Source organism: Maylandia zebra, linkage group LG14 (genome assembly GCF_041146795.1).
Source record: "Maylandia zebra isolate NMK-2024a linkage group LG14, Mzebra_GT3a, whole genome shotgun sequence".
In the NCBI taxonomy this organism is placed as follows: Eukaryota; Metazoa; Chordata; class Actinopteri; order Cichliformes; family Cichlidae; genus Maylandia; species Maylandia zebra.
The window spans coordinates 40,285,849-40,304,614 of record NC_135180.1 but is presented as its reverse complement, the minus strand read 5'-3'; the positions used below and the strand labels follow the sequence as shown (position 1 = coordinate 40,304,614).

The 18,766-nt window shown below is 49.0% G+C and overlaps 1 protein-coding gene across 6 annotated transcripts in view; it reads left to right on the top strand.

Annotated features, from left to right (window-relative positions):
• The first annotated feature begins 507 nt into the window (after window positions 1-507).
• The window catches only part of dgkd (diacylglycerol kinase delta), a 31,431-nt gene continuing 13,172 nt past the window's right edge, over window positions 508-18,766 (top strand). The window contains exons 1-27 of one of the 6 annotated variants that reach the window (XM_012925115.3): window positions 508-730; window positions 4,002-4,112; window positions 4,195-4,275; window positions 8,147-8,251; window positions 8,333-8,465; window positions 8,830-8,936; window positions 9,016-9,141; window positions 9,263-9,365; window positions 10,188-10,350; window positions 10,449-10,557; window positions 10,632-10,771; window positions 10,867-10,951; window positions 11,484-11,578; window positions 11,662-11,761; window positions 11,839-12,160; window positions 14,466-14,624; window positions 14,698-14,826; window positions 14,923-14,998; window positions 15,081-15,191; window positions 15,268-15,364; window positions 15,696-15,803; window positions 16,019-16,132; window positions 16,205-16,339; window positions 16,419-16,579; window positions 16,835-16,946; window positions 17,031-17,123; window positions 17,312-17,431. In XM_012925115.3, coding sequence (XP_012780569.1) covers window positions 593-730; window positions 4,002-4,112; window positions 4,195-4,275; window positions 8,147-8,251; window positions 8,333-8,465; window positions 8,830-8,936; window positions 9,016-9,141; window positions 9,263-9,365; window positions 10,188-10,350; window positions 10,449-10,557; window positions 10,632-10,771; window positions 10,867-10,951; window positions 11,484-11,578; window positions 11,662-11,761; window positions 11,839-12,160; window positions 14,466-14,624; window positions 14,698-14,826; window positions 14,923-14,998; window positions 15,081-15,191; window positions 15,268-15,364; window positions 15,696-15,803; window positions 16,019-16,132; window positions 16,205-16,339; window positions 16,419-16,579; window positions 16,835-16,946; window positions 17,031-17,123; window positions 17,312-17,431 — 3,333 coding nt within the window. In that variant the 5' untranslated portion in view covers window positions 508-592. Of the gene's footprint in view, window positions 731-766; window positions 906-1,255; window positions 1,274-1,438; window positions 1,458-4,001; window positions 4,113-4,194; window positions 4,276-5,154; window positions 5,275-8,146; window positions 8,252-8,332; window positions 8,466-8,829; window positions 8,937-9,015; window positions 9,142-9,262; window positions 9,366-10,187; window positions 10,351-10,448; window positions 10,558-10,631; window positions 10,772-10,866; window positions 10,952-11,483; window positions 11,579-11,661; window positions 11,762-11,838; window positions 12,161-14,465; window positions 14,625-14,697; window positions 14,827-14,922; window positions 14,999-15,080; window positions 15,192-15,267; window positions 15,365-15,695; window positions 15,804-16,018; window positions 16,133-16,204; window positions 16,340-16,418; window positions 16,580-16,834; window positions 16,947-17,030; window positions 17,124-17,311; window positions 17,432-18,766 lie in introns of those variants that run through there. The other 5 variants (XM_004572560.3, XM_012925117.3, XM_076873542.1 and 2 more) reach the window with 5 other exon arrangements.

The window sequence follows — 18,766 nt, the reverse complement described above, 5'->3', positions numbered from 1 at the left end:
AACCTAAGAGTACACCTGAGTCTCTGCCGTGTGGGAGCGAGCTTCACTAAATCTGCGAGGGCAAAGGTGTAACCCTCACCCCACACCTGCCATGAGAGCTTGTGTTCAGGTCAACTAGATTTGAGTTTTGATTGCTGTGTTTAAGTAAAATGATTTCATTGTTATCTGAAGATAACATTGATACGTGTATGCTTTTGCACGAGCTGGAGAAGGAGAACTTATTTTTGTCTTTAACGCGTGCATGATGAAACACCGGCACCATTGAGAGTGGACTATGTAAAGAAATCTAAATAGTTACCTAAAATCTAGTTAACCTGGTCACCGGTGACTTTCACGAGGCGTCGGGCTGCTTCACAGAGCAACCTTTTCAGGTAAGAGGCGGGAATGCTACGGGTCACACAGGCCTGTCGGAGCTCAGTGGACCATCAAACCCTCTCCGCTGAGTTCAGGCTGTTTTCACGCCAGCGGAGAACTCGTGTTGTTGTAATGTCACCGAGTGACCACCAGGGGTCGGCTCCGCTGTGCTGTCCGGTCTCTGCCGCTGGGGGGCGCTGCTCCCCCTAGCGGTAGACACCGGGGGTCTGATGGCAGGATGGCGGAGGCAGGGGGACCGGATTCCGCCGCGGCGCGGTGCCCTGACGAGTCATCAGATAGTGAGCCGGAACAGGAGCCCGGAACTCCGCAGAAACTCATCCGAAAAGTGTCGACGTCCGGCCAGATCCGCAGCAAGGTACGTGTGCTAACATCCGGGGCTCCTTGCGCATAGCCGGCGGTCAGCGGCGGCGCTCATTCAGCAGCGCAGGGCCACACGCAGCCTGAGGGCACGGCGCTGTCCACCGGCTCACCGGCCCGCAGAACTCCATGTAAAATACGGACTCTTTAAAAGCCGGTCCCTCTTTCTAGCGGTAAGCAGCCGGTTTATTGTTAGAGTGAAACATGTTCGGACCAGACATCGACCGTCGGATACTCCGGCGCGCAGTGAACATGATGTGTGATGTTTCAGCGCTGCTCTGACGTCTGTTTCCCGGACAGCCGTCCTCCACTGGCCGCTGCGGGCGGCGCTATCTTTGCCTTTAAAACACAAGTGTGAGATGTGGGCTGCATGCTGGTGACGCCGAACTGAAGACCGGGCGCGTTTGCGCCTTAAACCGGTCTACTGTCTTTGGCCCGTGCTCCCGTAGTCCAAAGATTGGTGTCACTTTAAATCTGACCGATTTTAAACGGAGTTCTGAGCCCAGGCTTCAGCGTCCCTGGAAAAACTGTGCTTTCTGGGGTAAGGGCCACAGCTCTTAGACCATTTCTAAACTACATAACAGGAAACGCCGTAGCCAGACACCGAGTTTCAGTAGATGACCGGGTGTAAACACGGATCTGACTGGTGCGGTTTTTTCACCATCTGTGGAGCTTCCGTTAAACCTAATTCGGGCAGAAACGGCATAAAGTCAGCGGAGACGCCGGTAAAACGCACGGAAACAACAGAGAAACGTCGCGAGTTTAAACCGGTAACACATACCGGTTACTAGCTCACACCTGATAACGGAAAGATTTGGGCCCGCTGTGAGACATCGGTGTTTCCTATCGCTGGTGGCCTAAATGCGCGTGCTGCTGCGGGGTGGACAGAGGCAGCTGAGGCGGCGCTACGTTAGCTTTAGCACTGTGACACATAACGGTCCCATCACGGTCGACACGTAACGGCCGACACGTAACGGCCGGTTTTCCGGTAAAAGCAGCGGGATTTTAACTGCGATAGAGAACAGCGGGAACTCAAACTGGCACCGCTGATCAATACGTGACAGATTATACTTTTATTGATTACTGATCGTTTTTCATATTGCTGCCTTCACGGGCAGGCTAAAGACTCGGAAATGTGGACATCGTGTTGTCAGACGATGTTAAAGCAGCTCCATTAGGAAACAATTTAAAAAACAAACCCGGAGTCCTGAAAGCTCACTGTGAGGCGCTTCCTTCGACCTACAGAGCTGACCAAAGACAGGCTCTGGTTTTCAGGGCGGTAGGCATCATTGATGAGCAGGACACAGGTGAGTGAGGTGTGGTTCCTGCTGCAGGGGGGCCTCCGGTGACTTAATCCCACTCACAGAGAGCGGTGTTATTGGGCACCAGATCAAATGTGCCAGGTGTTCCTCTGTGAACATGGCGTCGTCATGGCGAAAGGGTTAACGGGTCAACGCTGTGACCTGCAGATCTTCACCGAGTCCTCACTTCATAGAGCCGCACGGCAAGAAGGTCCTGAGTTCAATTCCACCATCAGGCCGGGTCTTTCTGTGTGGAGTTTGCATGTTCTCCCCGTGTTTGCGTGGGTTCCCTCCGGGTACTCCAGCTTCCTCCCACCATCCAAAGACATGCAGCTTGTGGGGACAGGTTAATTGATTAATCCAAATTGCCCATTGGGAGTGAATGTGAGTGCGAATGGTTGTCTGTCTCTGCATGTTAGCCGTGACTGGCGACCTGTCCAGGGTGTACCCCGCCTCTCACCCTATGACAGCTGGGATAGGCTCCAGCGCCCCCCACGACCCTGGAAAGGATAAGTGGAAGCGGATGGATGGATGTTTCTCTGTAATAACAAACTCAGTGTAAACTATCTGTGTATAAACCAAAGCTGACACTATGAGACTTCATCAGAGGTGTGAGCATCACTGCAGGTGTCTTTGGTCGTGTCCAAATTCATGGACTGCATCCTCCTGAGGTGGTCGGGTAGGCCGGAAGTAAACGGCTGTTAAATTGGACGGTCTCGCCTTCTAGTTAGCGTCAGCGCTGTCTCGGTGGAGTTTAATGAACTCGCCGTCTGCTTCTTGCTATCTAAAATATAACAGGACACTGGCGTAAACTCTCGACCGTCTCATACTTCTGTTTAATCAGTTTTCTGTTTGACGTTTAGTCAGCTGTGTGAAAACCAAGGAGGAACCAACCCGGGGGATTAATAAAGTTTTATCTAATCTAATAACTTTAATCTCAGCCAAACCGATTTACTCACGAACAAATAAAACACTGAAAAAAGCCCAACAATAACATTTTTAGGTTGTCTAAGTGACTTATATATCACGTTTAACCCGAGCAGCGAAAGTGATCTGAAAGTGATGTGCCGGGAGTTGTGCCGTTCTCGGCGGCTCCAGTGACCCGCGAGCTCCTGGCTCGCTGTCGAGCTGGTGGGTAACAGACGTCTCCGAAAACGTCGAAGCACTTTTGCAAATGTGCGATATCTTGATAAACCGAGCAGATATTTGAAGTTTTCACAGCTACTTTCTCGCCTGAAAATATGTTAAAAGTTTATTTTGTGACCCAGAAAGATTAGTAAGAGTAATTTTAAAACTTAGTAGCTGCTGCCGTTGTTGGAAACTGGAGTTTGGCTGGGCCGCGCTATGAATTCTGGGATATGGTGGGCCACGAAGGACACACCCGACCCATCCTTCAAATTCGGGGAAAATGAGGACGCATTTGTCGGCTGCATTCGGAGGAGTCTACGAATTTGAACAGCCTTCGGCGCGTCGCTGTGACGTAATCGGTCTACAAATACGTCCTCAGGAGGAAGCAGCCCAGGAATTTGGACACGACACAAATCTCTTCAAACACTGAAAATGAGAGAAAATTAGAATAATGTCAATAATAATTCTGACAGACATAAAAGACGGAGTTTTTTAACTTTTCAAAATAAAAGCACGGGAACGAGGAGATAAATCACAGGTTTAATGCCTGCTCATGCAGTGAAGTCTGGAATTTCCCGCGGCAGCAAATGGAAGAACAGGAAGAACATGGGTTATATTTAGAGTATGGGACAAACATTGAGATTGAGTCATGTGGGACTCTGACAGGAAGCTGCACTCCACTGTTTCCTGCTGTCCCACGCCTCAGCCGCCAGAAACATTCAAACACTTCCAACTTTATTTAAAACTGTGCAGCGGACAGCCTCCATCTTTACACAAGATTTACACACTTTCAGCTTGAGAAAGAAGAAATCTGTGCTCACAGGTGTGTGTGTGTTTCAGACTGTGCTGAAGGAGGGGAACCTGCTGAAACAGACGAGCTCGTTCCAGCGCTGGAAGCGGCGATACTTCAAGCTGAGAGGGCGGACACTGTACTACGCTCAGACCGCCAAGGTGAGCCCCACCCTGCCGCTCAGTTGCTGGGCTGTGTTCTGAGGACGCACGCGTGAGCATAACCTTTTCTGTGTGTCTGCAGTCCATCATCTTTGACGAAGTCGACCTGACGGACGCCAGCGTGGCCGAGTCCAGCACCAAAAACGTCAACAACAGCTTCACCGTGAGTCTTAATAATAATGGATTGGATTTATATAGCGCTTTTCAAGGCACCCAAAGCGCTTTACAATGCCACTATTCATTCACTCTCACATTCACACACTGGTGGAGGCAGCTACAGTTGTAGCCACAGCTGCCCTGGGGCAGACTGACAGAAGCCAGGCTGCCATATCGCACCATCGGCCCCTCTGGCCAAACCTGCAGCAGCACGGCCAGGTTCATCCACCGCTGAAAATAGTCCCCACACAGGCCGCTGTTCCTGCTCTGTGTGGTTACACTACAGGAAGTGACCTCAGGATAGATTCCTGTTTAATTCACATTCTGTCTAATCAGCTGATCAGTGACTGGAAGCAGGCGTGGCTGAGTTACGTCTGTCACTCATTGTGTGTCTGTGTTTGTGTGTGTCTGGTTGTGTGTGTGTCTGTGTGTGCTGCTGGCGTCCATTAAAAACCTGGTTTTCCTTTAGTGTAAACATATTTACTCTAATTTATTTATTTACATATTTATTTTTTTCTATTTTTAACATTTTTCACAGATTAGTTTTTTTTTATAAATTTTGAAATGTTGTGTTGAATAATCTTCAGCTTTTCTTTTGTTTCTAACTGAATCCATTTGTGTGTTTTGTGCTGTTGTCGCTTTGATGCTCGGAGCTGTTTGTGCTCATCAGAGTTTCTGTTTTAGTCACACAATGGACTCACACAGGAAGAGAGCGTCTTATTTTGGCGAGTGAAGTCATTTCCTGTAATTGAGGCCTTTGAAGTTTGTTTAAAGAGTCTGTGTGTGTGTGTGTGTGTGTGTGGTCGGTATAATAACAGTCTGTGTGCTAAAAATACACAGTCACATGAACACAGCTGACACACACACTCCTCCTTCTTGCTGGTTGGATTGGGTAGAAAAGGAAGGGGGCGGGGCCGGTGCAGGGAGAAATGGTCAGAGCGAGGCAGAGACGACAGCAGACCAGAACCAGGATCGGGACTCTGAGCCGGACTTTCGTCAGGACGCGGTAAGTCAGCTATTGGTCAAAAGGTCATGATGTCACCGACAGCTGACCGGCTTCACGCTTCCTGACTCACCGCTGCGTCAGATCCTTCACGCTGTTATTGGTGACGTCTCTCCTCCGGGCCTTCACACGTGTTTTGCTCTGAGCCTCGGTGACGCTGACCCAAGTGGGCCGGGCGGTCTCCATCAGCGCTCACCGTTAGTCAGACGGTGGAAGCAGAGTGATGGCGATTAATCGAGCTTTCGTTTTGTCGACAGAGCTCATTAGTTCTCGTTTTAAACGCTTCCTTCGCCCATGTGTTCCGATCACACAAAGGAGGATTATTGTGAACTGTGGCTCATGCACAGCTGCTTTGGTGGCTTAAGTGAACTGTTGAGGTGTCCGCCGCGTTTTAAACTGAGCTCTGGGAAAAGACCCCGTGGGTCACATGACACGGGAATGAAGGAACGTGTTTTATTCCCCTGCGTTCATGCCGCTGTGTGTGGATCTGTGGACTTCCCGAGGCTTAGCATGAGTCGGCTGCAGCAGCGAGGACAAGAGCAGGAAGCTGGAAACAGGCAGAGGAGGAGACGTCAGGTGACTTTGTACAGCTCAGTGATTGGGTGATGACGATGTGGAGAGAAAGCAGAGGTTCAGGGACGGTGGGGGAGGGGCAAGAAACACTGCTATCTCTGTTTGTGCTCACAGAGGTCCATTGTGTGCGATGGCGTGATGTCACTTCCTGTTTGTGATGCCCGTTTGCCGACAGCGGCTGTACAGACTGAGGCTGAGCAGCTCCACGCCATCAACTGTTGTGATTGGTCGGTGAGCCGACGTGGAGCGCCCTCTGCAGGAACGACTTAGCACACAATTACAATAAAATACAAAATAATGCTGCGCTGCTCATCTGTAATCTGCAGGCTTCCCAACGCCAGCCAATCACAAGAAAGTTGTCTTACAGGGGGAGGAGCCCAGAATACTTGTAAAAGTTCTAGATGTTCAAAGCCGCAGCCCAACCCGGGCTGTGTTTCTGTCTGTGTGGACTCATCCCACAGTGTCAAAGTCCAGTCGGCAGCTGGGGGACCCGCGCTCCGTGCTCGCTCTTCCTGTTCGTCGGGTTAACGTGACCACTGACGGCTGATTCCTTCTCTCCGTAAGGCACCGCGCTGCGAGCTCTCCTGACCAGTGTTGGTCAAGTTACTTGAAAAAAGTAATCAGTAACTAATTACTGATTACATCCCCAAAAAGTAATCCTGTTACTTTACTGATGACTTATTTTCAAAAGTAATTAATTACTTAGTTACTTTTTAAAAACATGATTTACAACCTGAGTAGGTGATAAAGCGATAGATCTTTCAGCCCAATTCTACTTTTTCTGCATAATCCATCATACAAAATGTAATCAAATGGAAAAGTCTCTTTTTAAAACTTGTTTTATTAGTTTTAATCTTTTAACTTTATGCATCAAGCAAACATTTAATTATCTGCAACATTCTGACTGGAAGAAATTAGTTTAACATTTAAACCTATTTTCTGCACATTCCAGCACATAAAATAAAATATTTTTGTGTTTACACTCAGTCTTTCAAATAGATGCAAGTAAAACACAGCAGAAAATAAATAAAGTCACAGACTCAGCGGTCCTGTTGCTCTATTTTCACCTGTAAAGCAGGACTATGGTAGGCGGAGGTTTACCCTGGTGCAGGTGTGCCGCGGTCAGTGGAAGAATCCGCGAGTGTCTCTGTGAGTTTCCCATTACGTCGTAGCTACTCGGTGCTTGTTGGAAGTTTAGGGGTTTTTTTGCTGTAAAAAGAAGTTTTCTTCCCACGCACAGCGGACACTAATGTTTGTGTCACTTTTTATGGAATCAAACTCAAAGTAAGGTCAGTACTTCCACGCTTTAAACGCTGCAGCTCATACTCTCTCCTGCACTCGATATGTGATCCACTGTTGATCTGCACACAGCTGTTGTCACGAACGTCGCACTCGCTTACGTCACTGTCGTGAGACATTCTCGCAAAAAACTCACGGTTTTAGTAACGCGGCGTGCTCACGGGAAAGTAACGGTAATCTAATTACCGTTTTTGCAATAGTAATCCCTTACTTTACTCGTTACTTGAAAAAAGTAATCGGATTACAGTAACACGTTACAAGTAACGCGTTACTGCCCATCTCTGCTCCTGACAGGTGTCAGCAGCCCGAGCAAGGAAGTCTGCTCCCAGATATCCCGGCGTCCTGTGATGCTCTCCGTGTGACGGCCGAGCCTGTGCTGCAGGTTCTGTGGTCGCGTCCTGAAACGAGGCTTTGTTGGGACGTGACTAAGCTCTCACACGGAACCCTGATCATTCCCAGAGTGTTCGGACTGAGCCTCGTGTGCTTTTATTCCCAGACATCAGAGTAAAAGTTCAGGAAACTGCAACAGCAGGAGCAAAACTGATCCAGAACAAGTCAGAATGTAGCCACTCATCAGACCCTGCAGCAGTCTGAGCGCGTTTCCCAGCATGCACCACACCTGAGACACAACCTGAGGAGGAGCAGAGTGACAGAGGCACCAACTCTAACACACACACAGTTTGCGTGTGTGCGTGTGTGCGTACGTGCGTGTGTGCGTGTGTGTGTGCGTGTGTGTGTGTGTGTGTGTGTGTGTGTGAGCACTGGATACCTGATAAGGGTTTCTTGGTTGGGTCTGTTTCTGTCATTGAGGAAACAGAAGCTTCATTGTAGAGCAGCTGATCAAGAAGTCACAGAGTTATGAGGGCAGCAGCTCTTCAAGCTTCCAGCTGTGTCCTCATGATTTGACATCTTGTTAATTAAAGTTTGAAGTGTGACATCTGAAACTCCTACATCTGGCTGTGGACTGTGAATGCACCGTGATGTATGCACCTGTGTGTTTCAGGTGATCACGCCCTGTCGGCGCCTCATCCTTTGTGCAGACAACAGGAAGGAAATGGAGGATTGGATGACGGCGCTGCGCAGCATCCAGAACAGACAGAATTATGAGGTCAGTCTCGTCCCTGCCATCCCAGTGTACAGAGACTGGTCTCTGTACAGCCTGCTCACTGTGTGTGTGTGTGTGTCCCAGTCCACCCAGTATAGCATGGACCACTTCAGTGGGATGCACAACTGGTACGCCTGCTCCCACGCCAGACCCACGTACTGCAACGTGTGCAGGGAGGCTCTGTCAGGGGTCACGTCACACGGCCTCTCCTGTGAAGGTACACAAGTACACACACACACACACACGGTGCAGAGCAAAGAGCTGTTATAGTGACAGTGAGGAGTGCTGTCTGTGAGCAGCAGCGTGTTCCTGATCAACAAACTTGGAGCTGAGTGTGCTCCACCCACCTCCACCTGTGTACACGTGGAGGTGGGTGTGAATCAGCATCCTGTGAATCAGCATGCAGGCGGACTGCATCCTTCAGATACAGCTTTCCTTTATTGGCCTGTAACAAAGCTTTTGAGGCTGAATGCTATCAGCAGACAGCTCCAGCTCAGGGGCTGTGCTCTGCAGTTTGTAGATGAGCCGCAGGATAATTTGACCTGTGTGTCTGTGTGTGTGTGTCTGTGTGTGTGTTTCAGTGTGTAAATTTAAGGCTCACAAACGGTGTGCAGTCAGAGCCACCAACAACTGTAAATGGACAACGCTAGCTTCTATCGGGAAGGACATCATTGAGGACGAGGACGGGGTGAGACACACAGCACAGATGTCCTGTCAATTCTGAGTCGGGGAACGACTCACCTCTGACCTTTGACCTCTGTGCTCAGGTGTCGATGCCTCATCAGTGGTTGGAGGGAAACCTGCCGGTGTCGGCCAAGTGCACCGTGTGTGATAAAACGTGCGGCAGTGTGCTGCGGCTGCAGGACTGGAGGTGTCTGTGGTGTAAAGCAATGGTGAGACACACACGCACGCACACACACACACACACACACACACACACACACACACACACACACACACACACACACACACACACACACGTCAGATGTGTGAACAGGTGAGCTGTCTCCACAGGTGCACTCCAGCTGTAAGGAGCAGCTGTCCTCCAAGTGTCCCCTTGGTCAGTGCAAAGTGTCCGTCATCCCTCCGACGGCACTCAACAGCATCGACTCAGACGGTGAGTGTGCTCCTGTCAGTCTGAGCCCCACGCTGCCCCCCGCAGGGCAAACACACTCACTGCAGATCTGCTCACACAGCCGTCATCCCCACCATCACCATTATAATCACTAACATTACCACCTCACGCTGACGCGACCCTGCAGGTTTCCTTCTTATTTCCCCTGATGTCAGTAACACACACAGTGAACCCTCTGAACATGATCGCACAGTCAGCGTTCTCCTGAATGATGGGTACGGCCGCTCGGACAGTACCGCCACATCTCCGTCTCTGTACCTGCACGTCTGTGCTGGAGCTTCATTAAAATGGCGGTAAAAACGGACATGTCAGAGAACTAAACACAGCTGTCTTCATCCCACAAGAAAGAACATCTCCAGACTGCAATTAAAGATAATAAACAATAAAGATGAGTGTGCTCGGTAAACAGGCAGGTTCATCCACACCATCAACGTGTCTCCTCACAGAGAAACGTTGAGCTCTGTGCCATAAACTTTGAAGACGTCAGAATGCCGACACTTCCCCCACAAAGATGACCTTTGACACCAATACGAACCAATAAAGTTGTGGTCTGACGACCGTTGAAAAAGCTCACCACCCTCACCGGTCCCTACAGCAGACCCACTCACTCTGTGCAGGCTGAAATATGACAGCAAAGGGCCTCAGGGTGGGCGCTCGGGTTAAAGCGGCTGTTACAGAGGTTTTAATGTGTGCAGCATCAGAGCCAGCACCGCCCACGTCGGTCTGCAGGAGGTCGACACAAACCAGTGCCCCACTAACCCACGGCAGACCAACAGCTGGTGTGTGTGTGTGTTGTGTGCGCAGGTTTCTGGAAGGCGTCGTGTCCTCCGTCCTGCACCAGTCCTCTGTTGGTCTTTGTTAACTCTAAAAGTGGAGACAATCAGGGTGTGAAGTTCCTGCGGCGCTTCAAGCAGCTGCTGAACCCGGCGCAGGTGTTTGACCTGATGAATGGAGGGCCTCACCTGGGGTGACACGCACACAGACGCACACAGACAAAAACACAGTAACACACAGTATGTTTGACATGCAAGTTCACACCTCTGTGTGTGTGTGTGTGTGTGGCAGTCTGCGGCTGTTTCAGAAGTTCGATACCTTCAGGATCCTGGTGTGTGGAGGAGATGGCAGCGTTGGCTGGGTGCTGTCTGAGATCGATATGCTCACGCTGCACAAGCAGGTACGAGCTTGCAGGTTAACTCGTGCTCTGCCTCCCGCCGTGCTCGCCGCTGACTGTGTGTATCTGTGTTTCAGTGTCAGCTCGGCGTTCTTCCTCTGGGGACCGGGAATGACCTTGCCCGGGTTCTGGGCTGGGGTTCGGCCTGCGACGATGACACCCAGCTCCCTCAAATTCTGGAGAAACTGGAGAGAGCCAGCACCAAGATGCTTGACAGGTGACCAGTTATCTGATGTCACACGAGGATGGGGACGACCTACGGGTCCGGGCTGTAGCTCAGGTAAACCACGCCTTTCTCTCTTCCTGTTGCAGGTGGAGCATCATGGTCTATGAGACTAAGTTTCCACGGCAACACTCTGCATCCACTGTCACCGAGGACTGCAGCGATGACTCTGAGGTGAGACCTCAGCACTGCTCTGATGAAGAATGGGTGTGGCCAATCTCATTGTCCTCTGCATTGGTCGTGTGTGGGTTTCTGTGATTCTTTCCTCTGGTGGAACAAACCAAAGCCACTCATTTACAAAGAGTATAACAGTATTCAGAGGCTTAGCATGCTTGGATGAGGCTTTATGAGCAAACTGGCTTTTTCTGGTTTGTGCAGGACCAGCTTTGGCAGGTTTTAATATCAGCTAATCAGATCATCGTCAATAAGACAATAACCAGGGCAGCAGTGATGCCAGTGCTGCTCCCTGACTTTAATACTGATCAGTATTAAAGTCAGGGATCAATGTTACCTAGCAACCTAATGATGAGTAAGTGGATATGTTTCCGTGAATGTGGCTGAGCTTGTGCTGAATGTGAGCAGAGGGGCCGATCTGACACTGACAGAAGCCACCATGATTTTATTTTGAAAGTGTCGTGCTTTCTGAATCAGATTGGGAACAACGAACAGACTCCTCTGACTCGACTGTTTCCATCCTCTAATCCAGGTCCAGCACATTCTCACGTATGAGGACTCAGTGGCTGCTCACCTGTCCAAGATCCTGACCTCTGACAAGCACTCGGTGGTTATCTCCTCGGCCAAGTACGCCCACCCACCTGCGCAGCCATCTGTGTCGTGTCTTAGGTGTAATTGAGTAATGGTGGTGTTTGTGTGGTTCATTGCAGAGTTCTCTGTGAGACGGTGAAGGACTTTGTGGCCCGGGTTGGTAAAGCTTACGAGAAGAACACGGAGAGTTCGGAGGAGTCAGAGGCCATGGCCAAGAAGGTACCACAACTGAAAAGGCACCAGTCTGTGTTTGATGACTCGAGTCTGTGTTTGATGACTCGCGTTTTCTGTCTCAGTGCGGTGTGCTGAAGGAGAAGTTGGACTCGTTGCTGAAGACTCTAAATGAGGAGTCTCAGGCGTCCTCTGTGCTCCCTCCAGCTCCTCCCCCAACCATCGCTGAGGAGCAGGAGGAGGTGGAGGGACTTGTGCTGCCTCCTCTTCATCTTCCTCCTCCTCCCCACTTTCTGCCCATTTCCACCTGCTCTTCACGCCCCACCCCTTCCACCTCCTCCTCCTCTGTGGTAGCAGCTGCCATTTTTAAACCTCGAGAACAGCTGATGCTGAGAGCCAACAGTCTGAAGAAGGCCATCCGGCAGATCATTGAGCACACTGAGAAAGGTGAGCCCGTCATGGTCAGGACTCACCTGAACAGGTGTGGTGGTTTCACAGAGGAGCTGTTCAGATACAGCTCAGTAAAGTCAAATCTCCATGAGGCTGTGGATACTCAGCTACAGTCAGTACAGCTGCCCCTTAGCAGGCTGCCACAGGCTGGCCTATCAGAGGAAAGCAGGTGTTTGGGGAGGAGGGCTTTAAAGAGATGAGTGATAACAGGTTTATTTTCGACGATGGATCGGGGGGCTGTATGAGATGCAATTAAAGGGAAAAATTAGATTTTCTGTCCTTCTGAAAAATTTGGGTAAATGCTCATCAGTTCCTCCCACAGATTGAAGCTGGGCTGAGTTACAGAAATGACAAACACACTGATCCAGGATCAGATCTCAATGTCTGCTGCTGCAGAACAGCTCGGCCTCAGGTTTGTTGTTAGACTCTGTCCACAGACAGACCCCAGCTGCGGGACTCAGCTGGGGTCATGCTGGTTCAGATTCAGGAAACCAGGGCAGGAAGCTTGATGAGTTCGGTCACTTTAATTCAATTCAATTCAATTTTATTTATATAGCGCCAAATCACAACATAAGTCTCCGCAAGGCACTTCATAGATACAGAGAAAAACCCAACAATCATATGACCCCCATGAGCAGCACTTTGGCGACAGTGGGAAGGAAAAACTCCCTTTTAACAGGAAGAAACCTCTGGCAGAACCAGGCTCAGGGAGGGGCGGGGCCATCTGCTGTGATTGGTTGGGGTGAGAGAAGGAAGACAGGATAAAGACATGCTGTGGAAGAGAGACAGAGGTTAATAACAGATATGATTCAATGCAGAGAGGTCTGTTAATACATAGTGAGTGAGAAAGGTGACTGGAAAGGAAAAACTCAATGCATCATGGGAATCCCCGGCAGCCTACGTCTATTGCAGCATAACTAAGGGAGGATTCAGGGTCACCTGGTCCAGCACTAACTATATGCTTTAGCAAAAAGGAAAGTTTGAAGCCTAATCTTGAAAGTAGAGATAGTGTCTGTCTCCTGAATCCAAACTGGAAGCTGGTTCCACAGAAGAGGGGCCTGAAAACTGAAGGCTCTGCCTCCCATTCTACTTTTAAATACTCTAGGAACAACAAGTAGGCCTGCAGAGCGAGAGCCAAGTGCTCTAATAGGGTGATATGGTACTACAAGGTCATTAAGATAAGATGGGGCCTGATTATTTAAGACCTTGTATGTGAGGAGCAGGATTTTGAATTCTGGATTTAACAGGAAGCCAAAACAGGAGAAATCTGCTCTCTCTTTCTAGTCCCTGTCAGGACTCTTGCTGCAGCATTTTGGATCAGCTGAAGGCTTTTCAGGGAGTTTTTTGACATCCTGATAATAATGAATTACAGTCGTCCAGCCTGGAAGTAATAAATGCATGAACTAGTTTTTCAGCGTCACTCTGAGACAGGATATTTCTAACTTTAGAGATGTTGCACAAATGGAAGAAAGCAGTCTTACATATTTGTTTAATATGTGCGTTGAAGGACATGTCCTGGTCAAAAATGACTCCAAGGTTCCTCACAGTGTTACTGGAGGCCAAGGTAATGCCATCCAGAGTAAGAATCTGCTTAGATACCATATTTCTAAGATTTTCAGGGCCGAGTACAATAACCTCAGTTTGATCTGAATTAAGAAGCAGAAAGTTAGCGGTCATCCAGGTCTTTATGTCTTTAAGACATTCCTGCAGTTTAACTCATTGGTGTGTGTTATCTGGCTTCATGGACAGATAGAGCTGGGTGTCATCTGCATAGCAGTGTAAATGTATGCTATGTCTTCTAATGATGCTGCCTAAGGGAAGCATGTATAATGTAAACAGAATTGGTCCTAGCACTGAACCCTGTGGAACTCCATAATTAACCTCAGTGTGTGAAGAGGACTCTCCATTTACATGCACAAACTGGAGTCTATTAGATAGATATGATACAAACCACTGCAGTGCAGTACCTGTAATACCTACAGCATGTTCTAATCGCTCTAATAGGATATTATGGTCGACAGTATCGAACGCTGCACTGAGGTCTAGCAGGACAAGCACAGAGATGAGTCCACTGTCAGAGGCCATAAGATCATTTGTAACCTTCACTAAAGCTGTTTCTGTGCTGTGATGAGCTCTGAAACCTGACTGAAACTCTTCAAATAAGCCTCTGCAGATGATCTGTTAGCTGTTTGACAACTAATTTACTTTAGAAATCAGTAAATGACCAGCTCTGATATTTTTATCAGTGTAATGTGAGGAGAGTGTGGTGCGAGCGAACTGAGCTGCTTCTGTGTGTTTGCAGCGGTGGACGAGCAGAACGCTCAGACTCAGCAGCAGGTCTTCTCTCTGAGCCGGGCCGAGGAGGAGGGTCTGGTGGAGGAGGACGAAGAGGAGGACACCGAGGAGGACAAGACGTCCCTGCACTCGTCCTACAGCTCCAAGCATCGTGGCGCTCGCAGAGGTCAGAAACATCCAAAGCGTGCTTTCCCCACGGGACGGCCGCCGCACACTCATGCTTTGTTTTCTGTCTTCAGTCAGTAAGACGCCCTGTGAGAAGCTCATCAGCAAAGGCAGCCTACCACTGGGCAGCTCCGCATCACTTCCTGTCCAGACAGGAAGCCGGGACAACATGCCTATGCTCAACACAAAGATCCTGTATCCAGGTAACAGGCCGGCAGGTCTGACTCCTTAAAGTGTGTGTTTATGATGCCAGTAGTGATGTGTGTGTGTGTGTGTGTGTGTGTGTGTGTGTGTTGCAGGCTCGCTGTCCAACAGCTCCGTCATCAGCCGATTGTTGGTCAACGCCGACCCGTTCAGCTGCGACCCCGACAACATGTGAGGCTCCGTGACTGCGTCATAAGGTCCTCGCCGCGTCCACACGTGCTCTCATTAACCCTGTTGTGTGTGTGTGTGTCAGGGACTGCTACACTGAGAAGTGTGTCATGAACAACTACTTTGGCATCGGACTAGATGCCAAAATCTCTCTGGACTTCAACAACAAGCGAGACGAACATCCAGAGAAGTGCAGGTAGGAGTGGGCACGGTGACGGCGGCGTGGCGAGCTCCAAGAGCGCTAACTGACTCAGATGTGTCCTGATCTGCAGGAGTCGCACCAAGAACATGATGTGGTATGGAGTCCTAGGAACCAAGGAGCTGCTGCACAGAACCTACAAGAACCTCGAGCAGAGAGTCCTTCTGGAGGTGAGAGCAGAACCAGGAAATCCCTCACGCTCTGCTGCCTCCTCAGTAAACTCACTCTGACCTTCATGACATCATGAATGTCTTCAGGGTCTTTAAGGCCGAGTTCTGTTTTCTTCACAGTATTTTTTATAAATGGACGTAGTCCAAACAACCTGCAGCCGACGGGGAGGGGCACGACCAGGAAAACGACAACTTCCTGCTTCCTCTTAGGTCCTGAGAGCGCAGACACACCAGCTCTGTAAACCACCTGACCTGTCACTCCACTTCTTACCGTGTTCCTGCAGTGATTAAAGAGATTAGCTGGTAATACGCGTGACACTGTGTGTTTCAGTGTGATGGTCGGCCAATCCCTCTGCCCAGTCTGCAGGGAATCGCTGTCCTGAACATCCCGAGCTACGCAGGTGGGACCAACTTCTGGGGAGGAACCAAAGAGGACGATGTAAGACCTCCACCTCCTCCACCTGTCTGTACTCGTGTGAACATGTTGATGCTGAAATGAAGTAATACATTACTGTAGTACTGAACGTCTCATGTGAAGGTTGGCGTTTGCGTAGCTGCAGTCATTGTGAGCGCCCCCTGTGGAACAGGAAGTTCTCTGGTGGTTACTAGTAGTTGAGCGGTGCTGTCATGACTCGGCCTATGTGTTTCTGTCAGACCTTCACAGCGCCGTCCTTCGATGATAAGATCCTGGAGGTGGTGGCCGTTTTTGGCAGCATGCAGATGGCCGTGTCCCGAGTCATCAACTTGCAGCACCACCGCATCGCTCAGGTACCCACCCACCCACCTACCTGTCCAATCCACCCGCCTATCTGTCTGTAACTGTCACCCCCTCCCTCTCAGTGTCGGACAGTGAAGATCACAATCCTGGGCGACGAGGGTGTCCCGGTTCAGGTGGACGGGGAAGCGTGGATCCAGCCTCCGGGGTACATAAAGATCATCCATAAGAACCGGACCCAGACCCTGACCCGAGACCGAGTAAGTGAAGCAGCTCTGGGTTGTTCTGGGAGTCTCGATCCGGCCCGGCGGAGGTTTTCACCTCGTGTCTGTGTTTCAGGCATTTGAGAGCACCCTGAAGTCCTGGGAGGACAAACAGAAGTGCGAGTTTCCCCGGGCGCCGCCTCAGCCACCACTGTCCTCCCAGCCTGAGATCGTCTCCGAGGAAGAGGCGACACTCATAAGCGAGTTCGGTCAGGCAGCTGGAGTGCTCATCCACAGGTGAGACCCACCCAGTGTTCCCACCTGCTCCATGAACAAATGTTTTTACTTTTGATAACATGGCATGGCGGTGTCACAGTGGTTAGAACCGTCGCCTCACAGCAGGAACTGGTTTGAATCCTTTGGTAGGACCTGTCGTCCTACCGCAGCTCAATAAACAGATGGATTTGGTCTGATTCTGTGGAAGAACAAAGGCCTTAGGGTCGACCTCTGTGCTCTTGTTGTGAGTACCTGAATGTGTTTGTGGCGTTTCAGCATCCGTGAGGTCGCTCAGTCTCACCAGAGCATGGAACAGGAACTGGCTCACGCTGTCAACGCCAGTTCAAAGGCCATGGACGTAGTCTACGCCGACTCCAAGAGCTCCAGGGTACGACAGCTGCTCTTGCCATTTCTATCGTTCACGTAAGTCCTTGAGCCTTCAGCTGTGTAAAGTATCACTGTTTGTCTACAGGCTCTGAGCTGCAGCGTGGTCATTCAGATGGTCAGCAACATCAAAGCTTTGGTCAGTGAGACTGAACTTCTCCTGTCTGGAAAGATGTCCATGGTAACTGCTTTGGTCCTTTACTTTATCCCAGAATGTTAGAAACCTTAGGCTCTATCTTTATCTGTTACACAATGCAGGTTGACAGGTTCCTGCCATGTTTTACTCTGATTGTTCATGGGTAACCACACCAAAAAAACAAAGCCTGGTCCTCGTGGTCCAGTCCTAACATTGTGTGTCTGTCTCTGCAGCAGCTGGATCCTCCTCAGCAGGAACAACTGAATGCAGCTCTGAGTTCTGTGGCTCAGCAGCTCCCCCGCCTGGCTGATGTTCCCTGGTTGTGTCCAGTCATTGACCCATCAGACCATGAGGTAATTACTGTACTTTACTTTATTGATTTATACAGCACTCTTCACAGGATAAAAACAACAAAGTGCTTCACAATAATATAAAACAGTACAATCAAACATACAGCACAAATCTAATTAAAAGCCAGTCTAAATAAATGAGTCTTAGGATGATGTTTAAAAAAAAAAAAATACAATCCAGGCAACATAGAGATGGAGGGAGAGCAACCTGGGGGCCACCGCTCTAAAACCTCTGGTTTTAAAACGTGTTCGGGGAACTATCAGCAGCCTTTGATTAGATGATCTCAGGCTGCGAGAGGGAGCGTGAGCTTCTAAGAGATTAGAAATAAAGGCAAGGCAAGTTTATTTGTATAGCACAATTCAACAACAAGGTGATTCAAAGTGCTTTACAGAGACATTAGAAACAAGAACAAATAAAAAGCATGATTTAAAATTGATTAAAACAAGCAAATAAACGAACTAACTAATTAACAAACAAACAAACAAACAAACAAACAAACAAAACAGTATATAAAATCAAAACAGATAAAATCAGTAGTTAAATGTAAGTTTTGAAATTTAAGCTTAAAGTGTGGATTTGGTGCTTTATTCAAATGCAGCTGAGAACAGGTGAGTCTTCAACCTGGATTTAAATAAACTGAGTGTTTCAGCTGATCTGAGGCTTTCTGGGAGTTTGTTCCAGATATAAGGAGCATAAAAGCTGAATGCAGCTTCTCCGTGTCTGGTTCTGACTCTGGGAACTGATAAAAGACCGGATCCAGATGACCTGAGGGATCTGGAAGGTTCATACTGGGTCAGGAGGTCATTGATGTATTTTGGTCCTAAACCATTCAGAGCTTTATAGGCCAGCATCAGAACTTTAAAGTCTATCCTCTGACGGACAGGCAGCCAGTGTAAGGACCTCAGAGCTGGACTGATGTGGTCCACTTTTTTGGTCTTAGTGAGGACTCGAGCAGCAGAGTTCTGAATGAGCTGTAGTTGTCTGACTGATTTTTTAGGTAGACCTGTAAAGATGCTGTTACAGTAATCAAGCCTACTAAAGATGAATGCATGGACTAGTTTTTCCAGGTCCTGTTGAGACATCAGATCTTTTATCCTTGATATATTCTTGAGGTGATAGTAAGCTGACTTTGTTATTGTCTTAATGTGTTTTTCTAAGTTTAGGTCTGCATCCATCACTACACCCAAATTTCTCGCCTGGTTTGTGGTTTTTAGATGTATAGATTGAAGTTCTCTGGTGACCTGTAATCATTTTTCTTTGGCGCCAAAGACTATTACTTCAGTTTTGTTTTTGTTTAGTTGGAGAAAATTGTGGCACAACCAGTCATTGATTTCCTC